Genomic DNA, 18,825 nt, shown 5'->3' with positions numbered 1-18,825 from the left:
TATACCTGTATTTCTAAATGCGCTTTACAGCAGCAGTAAAATTACTTTCCACCAGCGTTTACAAACCAGAACTGAGACTTCAGGACACCGCTGTGTACAGCTAACGCAAAATGCTAACAGCAGTAATAAATTTTTCTGTCTGATTTTTAGTTTGATTGCAATAATAGCTAGTCTGGCCTAAGGACAAGGTTAATAATTTCATGTTCCTTTTGACGGCCTGTTAAATTACTTAATTGTAATGTAAGCTGGAACCCAGATACTCCAGTCAGGTCAACTGCTATTTCTTTTTCACTCTTACACTGCAGTCATGAATTATTCAAAGCATACAATGTGCACAGAGTATTTGATCTTCCTTGAAGACAAAATTTAGGCAACTAGAGAAAAAGTGACTTTTAATCACTGCCTAATACATAGCCAACATTTAAATCTGCAACACTGAATGTTGCTTAGACGTTGACCTTTACATTCAGAAAGTCTAAATATTATCTGATCTTTTTAAACTTCTGTATAAAACCTATTAATTGGAGTTTTATTTCATTATAAACACTCAGCATAAGTGTACAATGGAAGAACAGTCTTCTGTGTTTGAATTGTTAACATCGATAAATAACTTATAAAACACGCATAACAGAAACGATACCTGATTGCCATTCCTCATTAAGTGCACTTTCACTGCTGGGGTTATTTTCATCTCCTTCATCCAGCTCTGTACCATTTGTTATGCATCCAACGACATTAGCCTTTAAAGTAGACTCCTCTTCACTGAATTCCTCACTAGGCTGCTCCCTAAGTAATTGTTCCATTGAGGCCCGGAGCTCCTGCAAATCTGTATCTGCCTCCCCAAACATGCTAAAAGAAAGTTTGTATAATTAATAGGTAACAAGATGAGCCCTGTAGGAAGAGCTCATTTCTTTTGTTAAACCAACAAACTTTAAAGGCAATGTAGCTGGAGGAAAAAATAAAAGCGACAAATACTTGTGTCTTCAGTCCAACGTGATTACAGCATCGATACCACTATCACACAAGACAGAGTGAATAAAGATTGAACAGGTAACAGACTGTTTTATAGAAAGAGGATGATAGGTCCTCAATTCAATTTTATCACTAAGATAATTTCAATTTTTTTTGTATTTCAGCACTATTATAAAACACTGGTGGGTTTAACTTCCCCAATCCTAAAGAAAGTGTTTCTGCAGCAAAAAGGCATCTAGAGGTCATCAGAACAGATACACCAGATGATTTTTATCTCTGCAGACTACCCAAGCTGCAGGGAAGAGTCAAGAGTCACAACCAGGTTTTGAAATCCCTGAAAGAATTCGGGGGACTTGAAGTACGTCCCTATAAAACAGCAGAGGAAACAGATGAGCAAGATTGCCAGAACATATGAAGGAGGGAAATATAAAAAAAAAATAAAATCTCTGTTTCTAGAAGAGTGGTACCAATCAAATTCGACCTGCTTCACCAGAACACAAGGTGCAGAAGCCAGACAGAATAGCATCTTGGATGGAATTTGAAAAGTTGATCGAGACAGCTATTGTAAGCAGTACATCCACTAGCCTCTCAATTCTCTGGAACAAGTCTCAAAGTAAACAGTGATTCAATACAGGATTTCTAAAATCTGGGTAAAAAACCTCATGCTAGTATACTGTGTATAACTGATAGCGTCTAACAAAAATATTCTTGATCCAAGATGCCTGTTGAAATACTTGATAAACTCAAAACACTTACGCATCCTCAGAATCAGAAGGTCCTTCTTTGGTTTGCTCATCTTCTGTATCATCTATTTCAAGATTATGTTGATGCTGCACATCTGCTATACTAGGAACATCAACCAAAGTTCTGTACAGTTTGTAAAGATCGGGGAGCGAACATGTTCTCAACATCTGCAAAGGTAAGAGAAAGCCTGTATGGTAGCAATACTAATGACAATCTGATGTTACAAAATACTTCAAGATTTTTCAGAAGTAAATTCCAGGAAGTTATACTTGTAAATAATGCAAAGAAGTACTGAATGTCCTCTTGTTGCAATCAAATGAGGAGAGGGAATTTGTTGCTTTCTTTCATCAAGCTACCTCAGCAGTAACAGTAACACCCTGTTGCTTTTCTCTGAGTTCCCTGCTACTATGAAAAGCTCATCTTTCACTGCATTAACGATTTTACGACAAACACTAAGAGCCAAACCCCATGCCAAATATGCAGTAACAAGCGACATACAGAAGCGGTTCATATTAACACACTGAAGAACTTCCTAAATTTGATAAGTGTGCAAAGAACGTTCATCTTCCTCTTACTCACAAGTTAGCTTTTCTGTAACCACTGTCCAACTACCAGATAAAAGTCTTCATAAACTAGGAGAGTTAATGATAGACTAACTCTTCAGGATTCAAGATTAGAAGTCATAAAGCCATTTATGTGAATATATGGTTGTGTGAAAACTTGATTGCAAGCTTGTCAAAAAGCCTTATTTTCCCACAGATGCAAACAGCACTATTCCTGATATTACGCTGCCCAGCAACACATCAACCAATACATAATATTCAATATTCAATTAATGACCAGAAGTGGAACTTCTTTCATGCACTCATAAAAAAAGTCTGGGAGTCAAAAGATGAAACATTCTTCCTTATCTGGCATTCTACCACCTAGGAAATCCTTTACTACGCATTGACTGAAAGCAAAACAGGAGTGCAAATTACCAGTGAACCCTTGCCACTATTGCTCCTCCAAAAACCTGCTGCTTTTTTATGCACTTGACACTTTAGAACTCAGGCAAGCATTGCACATAATTTAAGAAGTCTACTTCATCTACTAGTTCCATAACTGTTCATTTAATATTTTAAATTCATAAAAAAATCCATTCCTTTCTCCTATGCTCATTTCACAGACTGTCAGCTGCCACTCAACCCCAAGTAGCTGGTTAGGAAACATCTTCAAGAAAGCAATTAGTTCCATTTACCCTTCTTCAGACTTCCTGCTTCAGAGACAGAACCTGTGCTAGTTGTTTAAATTCTACAGGAAAAAACCAATCATCTTGGTGCCAGAAATCACAAGATGGCCTTCCTGATCTGTTCTGTGTTTATGATGGCAAGGTAACAATAAGTCTGAAAACTACAAAAGGAAGAAAGCAGACAGAGGAAGCTGGGAATTTGCTCATGAACTCCATTAGTTATGTCTCAGAAGTGGTGGCATTCCTCCATAAACACCTCAACATAGAATGCTGAATGGTAAAACTGGAGATTCTCAATGCTGCATGAGTCCTGCTGATACAATGAACACAGTGCAGTCATCCTGCAGGGCAGATGTGGCTAGACAAATAGAAACACTTGTGGAACCTATTATGCCATCTGTTCTGGCTTCATTCAGCCTCAACAAGTAAAGAAGAAAAACAGTACTACAGAAAAGCAAGTATTCCTTTTTAGTTTTTCCTTGTTTTTGTTTTTTTAAACTTGCCTTTGGGTCGTTTGCATCAAAAAGCCCCGTAGAAAGTCCAATCAACAATGAACTTTTGCCTTTATTTTTGGCTGGTGATATGGAACTTGAACAAGGTACAAAAGGCTCTTCCTGTGAAGACTGAGTTGACAGAACTGGTGAGGCTGTTGGTACAGCTGTGGGCTGCATTACCCTCTGGAATAGGGGTTCAGGTTGCAGAGAGTCACTGGAAGAAGTTTCTGATGTGGTAAAAGAAAATCTGTTACAAATCCAAATAGATTAAAAACCCCAAGCTCTTAAGCAAGAATTAACTAACGTGAATAAAACTAATTCACTTCTGCTGTACAATTTAAGTCAAAAAGAGTGAGCACTGTAAAAGTATTAAAATATCTTTGGATTATTTTAGTGAATACATTACAATGTGAAATTCTTCTATTAACTCTTTGAGAACATACAGCCCTCAGCTATATCCTGCTATGTTTCCATGCCTTCTACTTTCTTGCTATCCAGTCCATGCCTGAAGTTACGGTGCCCTCCACTTTCATCTGTTGCTTCTTGCCTTAGACTACATTTCTTCAAAGCCACGTCAACATAGTTCGCCAAAACACTAGAAAGAAACTCCAGTTTGCACAAGCCCCCCATAAATAGTTGCAATAGGAGCACCGATAATACTTGACAGTATTGCCAATGTATTTTCCATTCTACTGTAAAATATGAAGACCACCTCCAAGGGCAAACAATTCTTCTATGCAACAAAGATAAAAGATTATTATTAGCAGCTGCTTAAAACATTTTTTATCCAAGCTGCAGCTCAATATTAGAGAAGTCAATAAAACTGTTGCTTTATTTATACAGTAAAATCATCACATTCCATAACATCTTAATAAGTAGTTTAAAAAGCTTGTAGCATTCAGAAACTTGACGTTCACTTTTAAGTATCAGTATGGGCTACTGCCCTGATGATCTATACCTAGTGTAGCTTTATTGTTACATGTTTTTTTCGAAGTGGCAAAAATAACATCCACAATTTATCCACCTAATCCATCAGAAATTTACTTTTTAGAAGTATGAACTAAAAATGTAAATGATAACACAAAACCTGCCCACTCAGGGTTAGTGAAGAAGTGAGAAGGGACGGCTCAAGTACTCTGTACTGCCAGCTACAATAAATAAAACAAGACTTCCACTGACCTTCCGGTGCTTCTTTTTGCGGTTGCACAATGTCAAGTGCTGTTTTCTCAGAAGCTGCCTCATTTCTTCTGTCATGTTGTGTCCTATTATAAAATACCATAACCAGGGGAAACGCCTTTTAAAAATAGTCATTAGTCTACTCAAAACGTCACCAACTGCAGTAAAACTAACATGGCAGACAAGCAATGAAGCTTTAGCTAAGCTTAACTTTTTAACCAATGTATCTAAATCCTACTCAGTTAAAGCTAGTTGTTTGAACTCAAGAGAGAGATAAGAAGGCAGCAGTACTTACTTAACTTCTTTCTCTTTTACCCACACTTCATTAACAGTGATGGGAAATTCCTTGCTCTCCTTACTCTGCTGCTTTTTGCCATCTTCTGTTTCTTCCAACACTTCTGTTTCCAAATCATCAGGCTCTAAAACTAATAAATTCATATAACTCACTAAAAATTAATCCCAACCACATGAAAAGAGATATCATACATCTTAACATCACACTTAAATCCTTCACTCTTAATATTGTTTTCCACATTTTGCAGAAACAACTGAAGTTATCTAACTCCAGAGCTAAAAGTTTGTTTCCTATACAAGAAAAGCATCTGAAAGCTCATCTCCCAGACATTAGCAGGGTGCTGGTATCATACAGGGGAAAAGATTCCACCACAGCTGATGGGGACAAACAAAGAAAATCGGAACAACAACAAATTTGAAGAACTTTGGGATTCCACTTGTATTCCAGAGAGTTTTCTATAAGCACACAAAAAGGGTTTCTCAAAATTTACAAAATACATTAGTGAATCAAACTATAACACAGACATAGAAAGCACTTGGTCCCGCCTAAACGATGTTGACAAAGAACCAGCATATTACTTGTATAAAAGTATACAAGATCATTATTTCCCTCACAGCATTGGAAAACATATTGTAAGTAGAACTGCTAATGAAATGACTTACCATCCAGCATAACAGGTTTGCTCTGCAGCTCCGTAGGTTCAGCTATTTGAGATTCTTCTAGTACAGTCATCTCAGACTCTGCGATACCAGCTGGTACTGAAGACTGAACCCCGACAGTAGGAGAAGTTCCCTCCTCCTTCGCTTTTACAATTAAAGACTGATGATCTCCTTCAAGAAGTTCTGCAGCTCCTAACACAAAATTATTCTATTATTTAAACAGTGCTTTGACACAATTTGATAATATACTACAATGTGACTACAAAATAAGTTGAGAATTTTTGTTTCTTTAAAGAAAAATATAATAAAAGCATGCAAACTCTCCTATTCTAATTAACACGAAGAGGAAATTTTAACTTTACTTGCTACATCATCATTAGTACAAGTTGATACTTGGAATAAACATAAGTCCTTTTATCCTTGGAAAGGACAAAAATCAAGAGCTGACCAGAAAAAAATACACTGATACAGTAAGTCACGTGCTAAGAACGTGGTTATAGGACATACTACTATAGATACATGTGTTTAAACACATATATATGTGTAAAATACGTATTATACAACATTGAGTTGACTGACTTGTTTCTATCAATAAGCAAAGTCCAAGACTTTTCAACAAAATGAAGATCCTTCCTTCTCAGCACATTCTTCCTGATTTCCTACCACTTCAAAGAGTTTGAAATATTTTGGTGTCTTCCAGTATCAGCCTGGGCTGACATTTAGAACATTTAGAACTGAAGCAACATCCAGAAGTAGAAAGTAAGAGTGAGGATAGAACACGCATTTATGACTTCAAATTGTTCTCAGTAGACAAACTAGTAATCTGGCACTTTCTGTACTTGCAGTGCAGATAATTACCAGCTGTGCTTACCATTTATTACATCTTGTTCCTCGAGTAAGTCAGTTTGCAGCTGCAACTCTGCTTCTCCTAAGATCCTCAGAACTGAATCAGTAGGGCTTTTGCCCCAGACCTTCCTGTGTGGTTCAGCAATATCTAACCTAATTACTTCCCCCAGAGTTTGACCTGTTGGGACAGAACCACAAATATAGGAACTATATGAAATTACAAACTATTTCACCTTCTATAAAATAAACAAAAAACAACCTCCACAAAAATGGGAACTACAAAACCAGAACTCATGTCACTTCACCCCAAGTCAGATATCCTAGAGACTGTGCTCAAAAGTCTATAGAGTTTTCCTTCTGCCAATTCCATTTAATAGCAGGAGTTATTTAATTCAAGTTAACATCTGCACCTTAGTAGGATCAGGAGACCTTTTCAGCAATTCAGACACGCCAAAAGTGAAATGTTTAAAACTAGCATGAGATGGTCTTAAGTTTACCTGAAGTGGCAAACTAGGAAGTTCTTGTCCTGCTATCCTTTGACATTTGTTCCTGTTACCTCTTCCTCCAAGGACAATAGTAGATATAAAACAAAAAATAGAGCAAAAGTATTTTCTTGATCTTCTAACATCCTAGCCATATAAAACTTCTATGCTATGGAGTAAGTCTGTCACATTCTCAATGGTTATTTACTTCTACAATGTGAAACAGACCCTTAATAAGACACATTGAAATCAAAAGGTCTTCTACGCAAAAGACCAGAGAAGGCAGATACAAAATTTGAAAAGGCAGGCTTGATTTAAAAAAAAAAAAAAAGAAAAAAGCTAAGAAGGGCACAAAAAAAGTAGCAGGTATCAATTGAGAAAACCCTCAGTTTTTATTGTTCTACTGATAACCTAAAAGTATTTTGAAGTTAAATAAGAAACTTGCATATATCTTAAGCGCTTTTTAGTCTTTCTGTGAAATTAGCGCCTATTTAAAAGGCATTTGAAAAACTCAAAAATGTAACCATACATTTAATTAGGTACCTCTTTGTTGAAATTAGAAAATATTTGTTCAATCTCCTGTGGGCCATTTAATTACTCAGCCTGTGCCTTATTACTTATCCAAGGAAATACCCAATCACCTGGTTTTTAGAAGCAGATGACATGCAACTGATAACAAGACAATATTAATAAAGAGTACTTGCTTTATAAAAGCAGCCACTACACTTGGTAAACTGATTTTACTAACATCAACTAACATCATGGTGACAAAAAAGTACTTACGGTCTGTTCTGGAGAGAGAATCTTCCATTGATAACTCAGCTAGAGGAACTACCAACTCAGATGCTCCAGATTCCCATTTTTTGCGATCTCCTATAAGAGGATGGTCACCTTCTTCTTGTTCCTTACCATCTTCAGACCCAACTGATTCAGAGATATTTTTACACTCTTTCTTGACTTTCTCATCTTCTTGAGCTTTAAGATTTTGATTTAATCTTCTCAGTATTTCTCGTTTATTCTGAAATAAGGGCCAAAGTATATTAATTCAAATGGTATCTTTCTTAAAATGAAAACTAAATCAAACTGAATACAATTTTACATACTTGCATTGCAAAATCTGGCTTTTTTATTTCCTCCTCAGCTTCCTGGATAGAAGTTGCATTTACATCCTTTGAAATATAAGAATGTCAGAAAAAAATAAATCTTGAGAATATTAATAAACATAATAATTAAGTCGCCTCTAAAATCTTTTCATTGACAACTGCAGACAGACTGGGACAGAATGTGCGATAATTCTGGGGCTTCCCAAAGACAGAATTTCAAGGGCAGCCTCAGTCTTCTAACTGTTCAATGTCTGAAAGTGGTGAGCAAATTAATCAAACTCAGTTTAAGCAGACATAAACGTTCAGAGCATAAAACATGTAGAGATAAAGCTACATAGGACCTCTACAGCAAAGTACCATCAAATTCCAATGCTAGAAATGAGTAATTCTACAAAAGAACAAAAAAAGTGGCAGGGACATAGCCAAGGAGCTCCTGTAAAGAAAAACAGAAGGGAGAAGAGACAACTTCAGTGATATGTAAAAGAACCAAACTAAAAATCAAAGGCAAAACTGTAGGACTTGCAATCTTCGTGTACAAGACTTGACTTCTCCAATTGCTCTGTGTGTTATTTTCTCGTCAGTTATAGTCACCACCTCACATTACTGTAAAACAAACTATCCACATGGAAAAATGTGCTAATAATTTATGGATTTGTCAAAACATGATTTGTTTATTTTTCCAGTTATCAACTGACATCTTTCAGTGTATTACATCATGTAAACACACTTTTTAGCACTAAGTTTCACTATAATCCCATAGTCATAGCCTTCAGGGTCCCATGCAGTATATAATCCCACACTACACTGAAATCTAGTAATAGATTAAGTAAAATCAGTAAAGATAGCATTCAAATTAACACAGACTGTGTTAAAAACTCAAACTGTACTAACATTCACTCACATGCTCTATTTCATGACACTTACTTAAATTAAATGGTGATAGTCAAGATATACGTGTACGCATATGCGTTACCATATCGGGATGCATTATCACAAAAAACATTATCAGAAAGAAAACATGCATTATCAGAAGCCTCTAATACTGTTTTAAACAACAAGAAGCCTTTTCAGATTCAAGACTCTTAAGCTTTTTATCCTCTGTTATATTCAACACATACTTTCAATCTCACTGAAACCAATATAATAGTGAATTAATATAAAATAGTCCTATCATTCAGTATTACTTTTCTCACTTGCACCAGGTTACTAACTCCGTAACTCCTCTCTTCAAGAGGCTGATGAAAAAGATGGTTAGTTGATGTCTACTTTCACTAATCATGACTACCTTGATCAAAATCGAAATTGCAGCCTAGGGCTCATTATAAATAAACCATTTTGTTAAAAACTGACTGAATTTGAGTTTCACTGTACAGATGTGTTTCAATAGATTGCAACTTTTGGCTTGTTATTACTTTTTTTCCTTTCCTTTCCTTTCCTTAATTAGAAGCTACAAGTATTCTTAATAATTTTTTTCTACTCGTCTACACATTCTTTTTCAAATCAGTTACTTTTTTCATTAACTTTACCCTCTTAGCAAATTACCTACCACACCCACTTCCTTCAAGGCAGAAGTCATGGAGATGACTGGTGTACCAGGCTTCACTGGAAGTTGTGGCTTAGGAAGAGCTGCTCCAGGCTCTTGTCCATGCACAGGACTGAGTTCTGTAGCTCCCACATGAAAAGGCACATTAGGATTCTTTACTCCTTTCACTATTAGCTGTATAGATTCAATTATAAAAATTAAATCAATAAACTAACTTGAAGATTTTGCACGTTAAACACAGTATTGTCAAATAGGCCTATGTAAATCTTATCCAAGGACAGTGATGCTACATGTTTCCATTCAAAAGACAACTGCCAAATGCTTGTGTGAACTATTTCCAGTTTATCAGCTTCACAACAACCTATTTTATGTAGCAATACTTTACTAGTTGGACTTGCCAATCCATAGCACACAGAAGCAAAAGAAGATCGAATACTTTGCTGACTTGCAGATCACTAATAACATACCAAATTCTCATTCAAGTATACCTAAGATTAGTCTTCTAATAAAGAAATTCTGACTGATAGGTGCTCTCTTCAGATTCAGAAGACAAACTGATTACCTAAGCTTGAAAAATCACACTATAACACTTCAGTTATACAAAGATGTGGCAGTACATGTTTTGACTGCATGTAAAACATTTATTTTCTTACATGTTCTTCCCAGGCTCTTTTCTCTCTTTCATACGCTTCCTTTCTCTTCCGCTCTAACTGTTCTTTCAGAACTGCAGCTCGTGCATTTGCTTGGGCCTACAGTAAACAAACAAGCAAAAAAAGACCAACTTGAAATCATTAAAAGCATTAGTACTCTATTCCACGGAACATTTTTAAAAGAAACATTTTTGGATTCCTTCATCTTCCTTTCGCTCACTTTTTACTGTATAGATTGTAAAAGGAGGACCCTGCTGACAATCAAAATCACCACACAAGTATAATAACTGATCTTTTATGCTAAAAATACATCACAGAATCATAGAATCATTAAGGTTGGAGAAGACCTCTAAGACCATGAAGTACAACTATCAACACAATACCAATGTGCCCACTAAACCATGGCCCAAAGTGCCACATCTACATGGTTGAACACCTCCAGGGACGGTGACTCCACCACATCCCTGGGCAGCCTGTTCCAGTACCCAACAATCCCTTCAGTAAAGAAGTTTTTCATAATATCCAATATAAACATTTCCTGGAATGACTTGAGGCCATTTCCTCTCATCCTATCAGTTGTTACTTGGGAGAAGACACTAACATCCACCTCTCTGCAACCCCCTTTCAGGTAGCTGCAGAGAGTAAGAAGGTCTCCTGTCAGCCTCCTCTTCTCCAGGATAAACAACCCCAATTCCCTCAGCTGCTCCTCATAAGACTTGTGCTCCAGACCCTTCACCAGCCTCACTGCCCTAAATGGCAAGTCCTTGAAGTTTAATTACCGTCCTTGATTTGCACGGTTATATTTTTAGTGTACATAATCTTAAACAGAGTAATGCAAAATTAGAATCCTTACTCAATATTAGTTCTGAAGCCAAATGCATTAACCGCAAAATATAAAATGTTCGGTTTACATATTTACTCAAAATAGACACAAAAAGCTGCAATTAATGTTTCACCTCTAGTTTTACAGTTAGGTATAAGGTTATCTAACTTTTACATTGCTTTTTGAAGATGATAGGGGAAAAAAATCATAAGACAGATAGAGTAATACCTGCTATGTATTGTATGGTAGAGACAGTCATTGATGTAAGAACACCACATGAAATAAAGTTCCAACCAACCATTGGATTTCTGTGAATCACATTTGCCTTAAATGTTCTTCTTCAGAGGGGTATATAGCCCACCTTCCAGTCCACACGTAGCCCGTGTCAGCACAGGTAAGGAGTTTTGCCTTCCTTTATTCTTTTAACTAAGATAAATCTGTTGTTATTAAAGGTACATTTTCCTTTCCTTTTCAGTATCAAAGCACAATCTTAATTATACTGAATTTCTACAACACTAAAACTAAACTAGAGAAAAAACCTCAGAGATGGGAAAACCCCTTCACTTGCTATGTTATGGCACAACATATTTTCAAATTACTGAGATAAATCAGTTCAACAGACTTGTTACGTCAATACAGTTGAAGTTAGAAACCTCTTGTAGTGGATGTATGAACAAGTTCTTGATAGGAAAACGAAATGTAAGAAACTGCACAAGATATGAAGCCAATGTGAAAACAGTAAGTCCCATACAATTCCCCTTCAAAATTACCTTCTGTGCTTCTATCTTTTTGCGTTTAACTTCTGCTTCCTCGCTTGATTCTTGTCCATCAGAACTGGCAGCTTCATTCTGCAAAGCAACAGTCCTCAAAGAATTATCACTAATCCATGTATTTAAAACCCGAGTGCTCTAAATGACTGAATGAATAATTTAGACTGACTGTGTGACTAAGATGGGTCACAATTTCACTAGGTAATTCCTCACTTAAATGTAATTTCTACTTGTCTGAACTTCACCTTGAGATTTGTGGGGGTTTCTGTCTATTTGGTTGGTTTTGTGCGTTATTTTGGTTTTGAAAGATATGAAGCTTTTGCTGTTGCAAGGAATGTGACCTAACGAAGCTGTCTCTCACCAGTCATCCCTTATCACTGTTGCATGTTCCGCAGGTAAGTTACTTGAGAAAGGTCTGTTGCTCTGTAATCCCAGTTTCTTCCACCGTATGTACTCCAAGGAAGGTAGAATGGGTGAGGGGAGAAATGTTAACAAGTAAACTGGTTGGATGGCCGGGCCCAGAGAGTGGTGGTAAATGGTGTTAACTCCAGCTGGAGGCCAGTGACAAGTGGGGTTCCCCAGGGCTCAGTGCTGGGTCCAGCCCTGTTCAATGTCTTTATCAATGACCTGGATGAAGGCATCAAGTGCACCCTTAGCAAGTTTGTAGATGACACTAAGCTAGGTGAAGCGTCAATCTACTGGCGGGTCAGGAGGCTCTGCAAAGGGATGTGAACAGGCTGGACCGCTGGGCTGAGTCCAATGGCATGAGGTTTAACAAGGCCAAATGCCGGGTCCTGCACTTGGGGCACAACAACCCTATGCAGTCCTACAGACTAGGAGAAGTCTGGCTAGAAAGCTGCCTGGAGGAGAGGGACCTGGGGGTGTTGGTTGACAGCCGACTGAACATGAGCCAGCAGTGTGCCCAGGTGGCCAAGAAGGCCAATGGCATCTTGGCTTGTATCAGAAACGGCGTGACCAGCAGGTCCAGGGAGGTTATTCTCCCTCTGTACCTGGCCCTGGTGAGACCGCTCCTCGAATCCTGTGTTCAGTTCTGGGCCCCTCACCACAACAAGGATGTTGAGGCTCTGGAGCGAGTCCAGAGAAGAGCAACAAAGCTGGTGAGGGGGCTGGAGAACAGGCCTTACAAGGAGCGGCTGAGAGAGCTGGGGTTGTTTAGCCTGGAGAAGAGGAGGCTGAGGGGAGACCTCATTGCTTTCTACAACTACCTGAAAGGAGGTTGTAGAGAGGAGGGTGCTGGCCTCTTCTCCCAAGTGACGGGGGACAGGACAAGAGGGAACGGCCTCAAGCTCTGCCAGGGGAGACTTAGGCTGGACATTAGGAAAAAATTCTTTACAGAAAGGGTCATTGGGCACTGGAACAGGCTGCCCAGGGAGGTAGTTGATTTACCTTCCCTGGAGGTGTTTAAGGCACGGGTGGACAAGGTGCTAAGAGGCATGGTTTAGTGTTTGCTAGGAATGGTTGGACTTGATGATCCGGTGGGTCTCTTCCAACCTGGTTATTCTATGATTCTAAGAATATAATGAAGTCTACCTCTGAAATCTCTGTTTTCAATCTCTCTTACTTCTTTCCACGGCCTCTGCATTTTCCTGTTTACAGAACAGATTGTCTGACAGAACTACACCAAAAAACTGAGTCCAGAGGAGGGCCACAAAAATAAGGGATGGAACACCTCTCCTGTGAAGAAAGGCTGAGGGAGTCAGGGTTGTGCAGCCTGGAGAAGAGAAGGCTCTGGGGAGAATCTTACAATACTTAAAGGGGGCTTATAAGAAAGATGGGGACAAACTTGTTAGGAGGGCCTCTTGTGAAAGGACAAGGAATAATGGTTTTAAACTGATAAAGGGTAGACATGAGGAAGAATTATTTTACAATGAGAGTGGTGAAACACTGGAACAGGTTACACAGAGAGTTGGCAGAAGCCCCATCCCTGGAAATATTCAAGGTCAGGTTGGACAGCGCTCTGAGCAACCTGATGTGGTTGAAGATGTAGGGGCTTGGCTGAAGCTGCAGGGGGCTTGGAGTAGATGACCTTTAAAGGTCCCTTCCAACACAAGCCATTCTATGACTCTATAAACAGACATGACTACATGGTCACACAGTAAGTTAATGAAAAGATGTAAATAAACTCCAGACTATATTTACTACATTGACTGCCTCTCAAACTAAACTTGTTTTTAAAAAGTAAATGAATCTCTTGAATTACTCATTTGACACCTTAAGAAGTGCCCATTCTGAATCTACTTTATAAACATACTATTTTTGTTTTGTTGTATTACAAACAAATTTTGTAAAAGTGACGTTTGAAAAAAAGTGTATTGATTAAACTAATCTTATGCAAGGAATTTCTAACTTTAATACACACCTACTGAATGTACAAAAGAATTGCTTCATAGGTATTTTGTGTGAGCACTGTCAAAAACTGAACTCTGGAGAACCTCCTGTAACTAAAAGCAAGTAAATATAAAAATGCTGGTTCTTGATGAGATGCTTACATGTAAAATTCAGATGTAACTTTACGTTGTCTTTTTTTTTTAAAACATTGTTATGTTATACAGACACTGAAGCTTCACACCCAGCTCTGAAATAACATACAGATTTTGCATATTCTAGGAGAAGCGTGCACAATAACAGTGGGAGGGAATTAAATGTCAAAACCACGTGCCTATGAAAAAAGTCTTTCCACAGGCATAAACTAATACATTCCACAGCCAACTTCCATAAATATTTAACTTTATTTTTCAAACAAACCTTCTCTCCACGAAGTTTTGCTTTAATCTGCTGACGCTCATTAAAGTTTTGTAGCCGGATTTGTCTTAACCTCGCCAAATATTCCTAACGCAAAGAAAGGAAATAAGTTTCAGTTATAGTGAAACTGTCTCCAGTACAGTTAATTTCAAATATGTAAGATTCCACAAAAAAATAAGATGGGTGAAAAAAACACCACACTATTACTATTACCATATTAGGATTTACCAATTTCCAGAAAAAATCTCATCTAACGCAAAAAAAAGAAAACTTGAAGGTATGTTTCCAAAAACAACCAATCCTAAACTCTAGTATTTTATAGAAAAAATTATTTCCTATAAAGTTCTTTTGTTCAGTTACACAGATGAACCATGCAGGGAAACAAGGCACAGTGAAGGTCAAAATAGTGCTGTGTGATGAATAAAGTGGCAAACATGCAGCGAGCATACCTCTTCCTCCTTGTTTCTGGATTTCCTTCCTCTTGCAGAAATAGGCCTGCCTCCATAGATATCTGCCACGTTTTGCAGTGTACCCTGTTTGCCATTTAATGGTATCAAATTTAAGGTGGCTGGGGCAGTAAAATTATCTGCTTCATCCAATAAATGTCCACTTATAAGAAACTAAATCCATTAGTGATCTGCAGTTGTTCTGAAGTCAAACCAATAACCCATTTTTTCTTATAAGAAATGTGACAGTGATGACTAAAAATCCTGAGTAGCCAAAGAAAAACACTAGAGCTTTAAGAATTCAGCTGTTGTTCTCTCTGCAGTTCTGATCTTCTCTTGCAATGCTAAAAAGCCTAAATTCTGATGGGCACAAGTTTCTCTACGCCTAGATCATATACAAATTGTGGCACAGTGTTGGCATTTCTGCCATTGCTGAGCCGTACCTAAAGTAGAAGTGGAATCTGTTCTTAGATTAAGCTTTTAATCACCATGATGACTTTCTAAAAAAAAAAAAAACCAAACAACCAAACCACACTACAAATAGCAAACTCAAAACCCTAATAAAATACTTAAATATACATATCACATATAATAAACTGTGGCTAATACATATGCATTCACAGTGCACAGTCCGGGTTACTGTGATGTGCTCTGTGTCACCAAAAAGATTCAACCTTTAAGTAAGTCAATATAAGACAGCACAAAAATCATTTAGCTCTAGATTTCCTGCTCTTTAAAAAAGAAAGACGCTGGAAGCAAGACTTTTAAGAACTGACCTTCCTTCTGCAGACTGTTAACTTTTGATAACTGCTTCTATTCAAATTTTCAAAGACCATGACTCAATGTTTTGCAATGCCACACAGCTACAGTAAAGTAGCAAATCAGGTCAGCAGCTGTCTCAGAAACTGAAAGTGTCATCAACTCAACTCCTGAGTGAAGCTTTAGACTGTCACTTGAGAACTAAAATTGACAGCGACTATTTAACTGAAGCCGCATAAATAAGCATGAGTCATTTGACTCACAAGAACTGCATATTAGTTGATAATGCCTACTCATTTCTCCTCTCAGATCATTGTGGTCTGGACAATAGTGAGAAATGAGAACTGCCAGCAAGTCAGACTATTTTCTGGTAGTAATACAAGGATGCTGCTGAGGACTTCTGCTATCACTGGCAAATGATAGTGTCTGAATTTGGAACTCTGGCTTTGAGTTAAGAGAGTCTTAAACATCTGGAAGTTACAAGTGTGCAGTATCCATTCTTTTTTATTAAAGCAGCCAGTTCAGAATAAAACATTTGGGCTCAGTTGAAAACATTAGATACACTTAATAGGAATATATGGCTATGTTGTGTTAATTAATCTCATACATTTATATTAATGCCAACAAATTCAAGAACAAAATGGAAGCAGGTACTTGCCTAAGAAGAGGGAGTCTTAACAAGAATTGTTCATTTTTTCAAAATAATTTACTAGTCTTGGAGGTTTCAAAAACAGAACCACAGTTTTAAAGTGGAAGACTCATGCTTTAAAATATTTATACTAATCTAAGGATATTTCACCATCAAAGCACTGAATTGAAGCATATAAGAATTGCTTACTATAAGTGAAATAAAAGACTGGCTGTAAATCATGATCTGATGCTCAGATGTAATTCAGGAAATGCTTCTATACATCTGCAGGTGGTCTCACCTCACTGCAATGTCAGCACGGCCAGTTTAATTTTAGTAGCTGACAGCGATATTGTGACTTGCTTGTATGTGTATAGTGCAGAGAAGCACTCAAAAAGCAAAACTCTCCACCTTATAAAAACACATAGTTCAACCACACAACATCCTTGTGCAAATGAATCACTTCCACGATATCATTATTGCAAAACAAACTCCCTAAAGGAACACAGAATTTAGAACTGCAAACATAGAGAACATTTTGTTCTACTGGCCTGTAGTTAACCTCTAAAGAGTAAAGGTTTTATAAGCATCAACCTTGACAAAGACCGATGTCTTCATAATATCTTCTCAATAAGCAGAACGTGTTTTTGTAAAGCACACCACTGTATTTGATCATTAGCTGTATCAGTTTAATCAAGCTTCATTTCAGGTTCAAGCTGCCTCATAATACATTAATTTTAACCAAAACTATAAAGCTATGAACACAAAAAAACGTAAATGAATGTTGTAAAATTTCACACATGCAAAAAAAAGTTATTTTCCTTTGTTAATAAATTTACCATTATGAGAAACATATTGCAAAATGTTGTTACATTTTAATAAGATCAATAACAAAACGCAGAAAGCTACCAAACCTACCTCCCCTTCCCTCTTTATTTTTATTAATACTTAAGGGAAATATTTAGCCAGCATTTCATGATTCTGATTTTACTTCAAAGATTGATACCGCATGCTGCAACAGTAACATACGTAGGAAGATCAAATTCCATACCATATGTCCCTCAGCTCGAGCTTTGTTTTCCATCGCTTCTCTCTTTCGTTGCCAGAATTCTTCAACTTGCTTTGCTCTATCTGCAGCTATCCATCCTTTATGCCTGAGTAATTGCAACACATACGTAAGTTGAAAGTCTCTCACACGTGACACTCAAACAACTCTTCCCCTGCATTTATCGTAACTAGGACACATACAAAAAAACTAACTTTCTATGAGTAAGGCATCTTTAAAAATGTCTTTTATTAGCCAAAGCACAAGTCAGACTTCTACAAAACAGAGGGAAAAAAGGCTTAACTAAGTTAAAAGAATAATTAAGAAACTAACCAAAACATTGTGCTCTCTTTCCGTATCCTGGTCATGGAAACAAAAAACAATGTCAAAACACAATCTTAGTTCAATTATTTCTAAAAGTGCCTTAGCTTGTTTCATTATTATCATTTGCAGAAAAGAAGAGTCCTTCAAGGTTTTCCTTCAGACACAGGCAAAAACTCCTCACAGGAGCCCGTCAGTAAAGGTCAATAATGCAGCAGTCTTGAAAGACTGACCCATGTTTAAAGTTAGAGCTTCTACCACTTGGGTAATGAAAATAGTGCTAGTATTCTCAGAGGGTTCTGGCAACTCCTTTTGGGGGACTTTGGTTTGTTTTTAAAGGGACTATGAAGGAATTTTCCTGCCTGAGAATTAGCCAGAAAAGATGTTTTTTCTCATATGTTCCACCCCAGGTAAGGGACATGCTTGTGTACACAAGAAGACTGTGTTCCAGTTACTGTAACTGAGTATCTGGCACATCTCCTAGTACAAACATGATTTTATAAGGAATCATTTTCTGACAAATTGGTTAGAAGTGAACCTTCTTAGAAGGAAGCTTTCTATTAAAAAAAAATTCTGAGAAATTGTGTAAGATATTCTAACAAATCATAGAATGATAAAGCAATTCTCTCTTCAAGGTTCCCCTAGACTCATTTGACTGAGGAGTATTGGGGGTCCAGCAATAGGCAGGAAGAAATTTGAATACGCTCATAGCAATAACCCATCAGGCTGAGGCAGCTAAAGAAAGAACTATTTTGCAATACAGGAGTTACTGTTAGTAATCCCTAAATGAATTAGCACTTTGATTACAAATCTTTGCATCTTGTTTATTCTCTCCCCTCATGCCAAGCAACAAGGAAATTAAATACTTCCATATGCTACAATTCATTAAGAGAAAGATGGAGATAAGATGACTTTAATATAATAAAACAAATGTTGTAGCTGCTTGGAAAAGGCAAGACAAACCACGTAGTTGTTAGGGGTAAAGAAACAAGCACTTGATAATCTTTGTATGCAGTAAAAATCTTGTAGTGAGTCAAATATGAACTCAAAGGGTGGATAGTGAAATCTGTCCAAA

At 37.3% G+C, this 18,825-nt stretch overlaps 1 protein-coding gene across 5 annotated transcripts in view; it reads right to left on the bottom strand.

Moving 5' to 3' along the window:
• The window catches only part of NEK1 (NIMA related kinase 1), a 45,311-nt gene that overhangs the window by 5,571 nt on the left and 20,915 nt on the right, over positions 1–18,825 (bottom strand). For 3 of the 5 annotated variants that reach the window (XM_069855769.1, XM_069855768.1, XM_069855771.1), the window contains 15 exons: positions 17,436–17,538; positions 15,001–15,084; positions 14,555–14,638; positions 11,789–11,866; positions 10,199–10,294; positions 9,549–9,719; positions 8,003–8,068; positions 7,683–7,917; positions 6,443–6,595; positions 5,575–5,763; positions 4,913–5,042; positions 4,621–4,703; positions 3,451–3,668; positions 1,729–1,883; positions 641–849 (listed from right to left, as the gene is read on the bottom strand). In XM_069855769.1, coding sequence (XP_069711870.1) covers positions 641–849; positions 1,729–1,883; positions 3,451–3,668; positions 4,621–4,703; positions 4,913–5,042; positions 5,575–5,763; positions 6,443–6,595; positions 7,683–7,917; positions 8,003–8,068; positions 9,549–9,719; positions 10,199–10,294; positions 11,789–11,866; positions 14,555–14,638; positions 15,001–15,084; positions 17,436–17,538 — 2,054 coding nt within the window. The remainder of the gene's footprint in view (positions 1–640; positions 850–1,728; positions 1,884–3,450; positions 3,669–4,620; positions 4,704–4,912; positions 5,043–5,574; positions 5,764–6,442; positions 6,596–7,682; positions 7,918–8,002; positions 8,069–9,548; positions 9,720–10,198; positions 10,295–11,788; positions 11,867–14,554; positions 14,639–15,000; positions 15,085–17,435; positions 17,539–18,825) is intronic. The other 2 variants (XM_069855770.1, XM_069855772.1) reach the window with 1 other exon arrangement.

The sequence above is a fragment of the Phaenicophaeus curvirostris genome, chromosome 4 (assembly GCF_032191515.1).
Source record: "Phaenicophaeus curvirostris isolate KB17595 chromosome 4, BPBGC_Pcur_1.0, whole genome shotgun sequence".
In the NCBI taxonomy this organism is placed as follows: Eukaryota; Metazoa; Chordata; class Aves; order Cuculiformes; family Cuculidae; genus Phaenicophaeus; species Phaenicophaeus curvirostris.
This window is presented reverse-complemented; position numbering and strand designations above follow the sequence as displayed.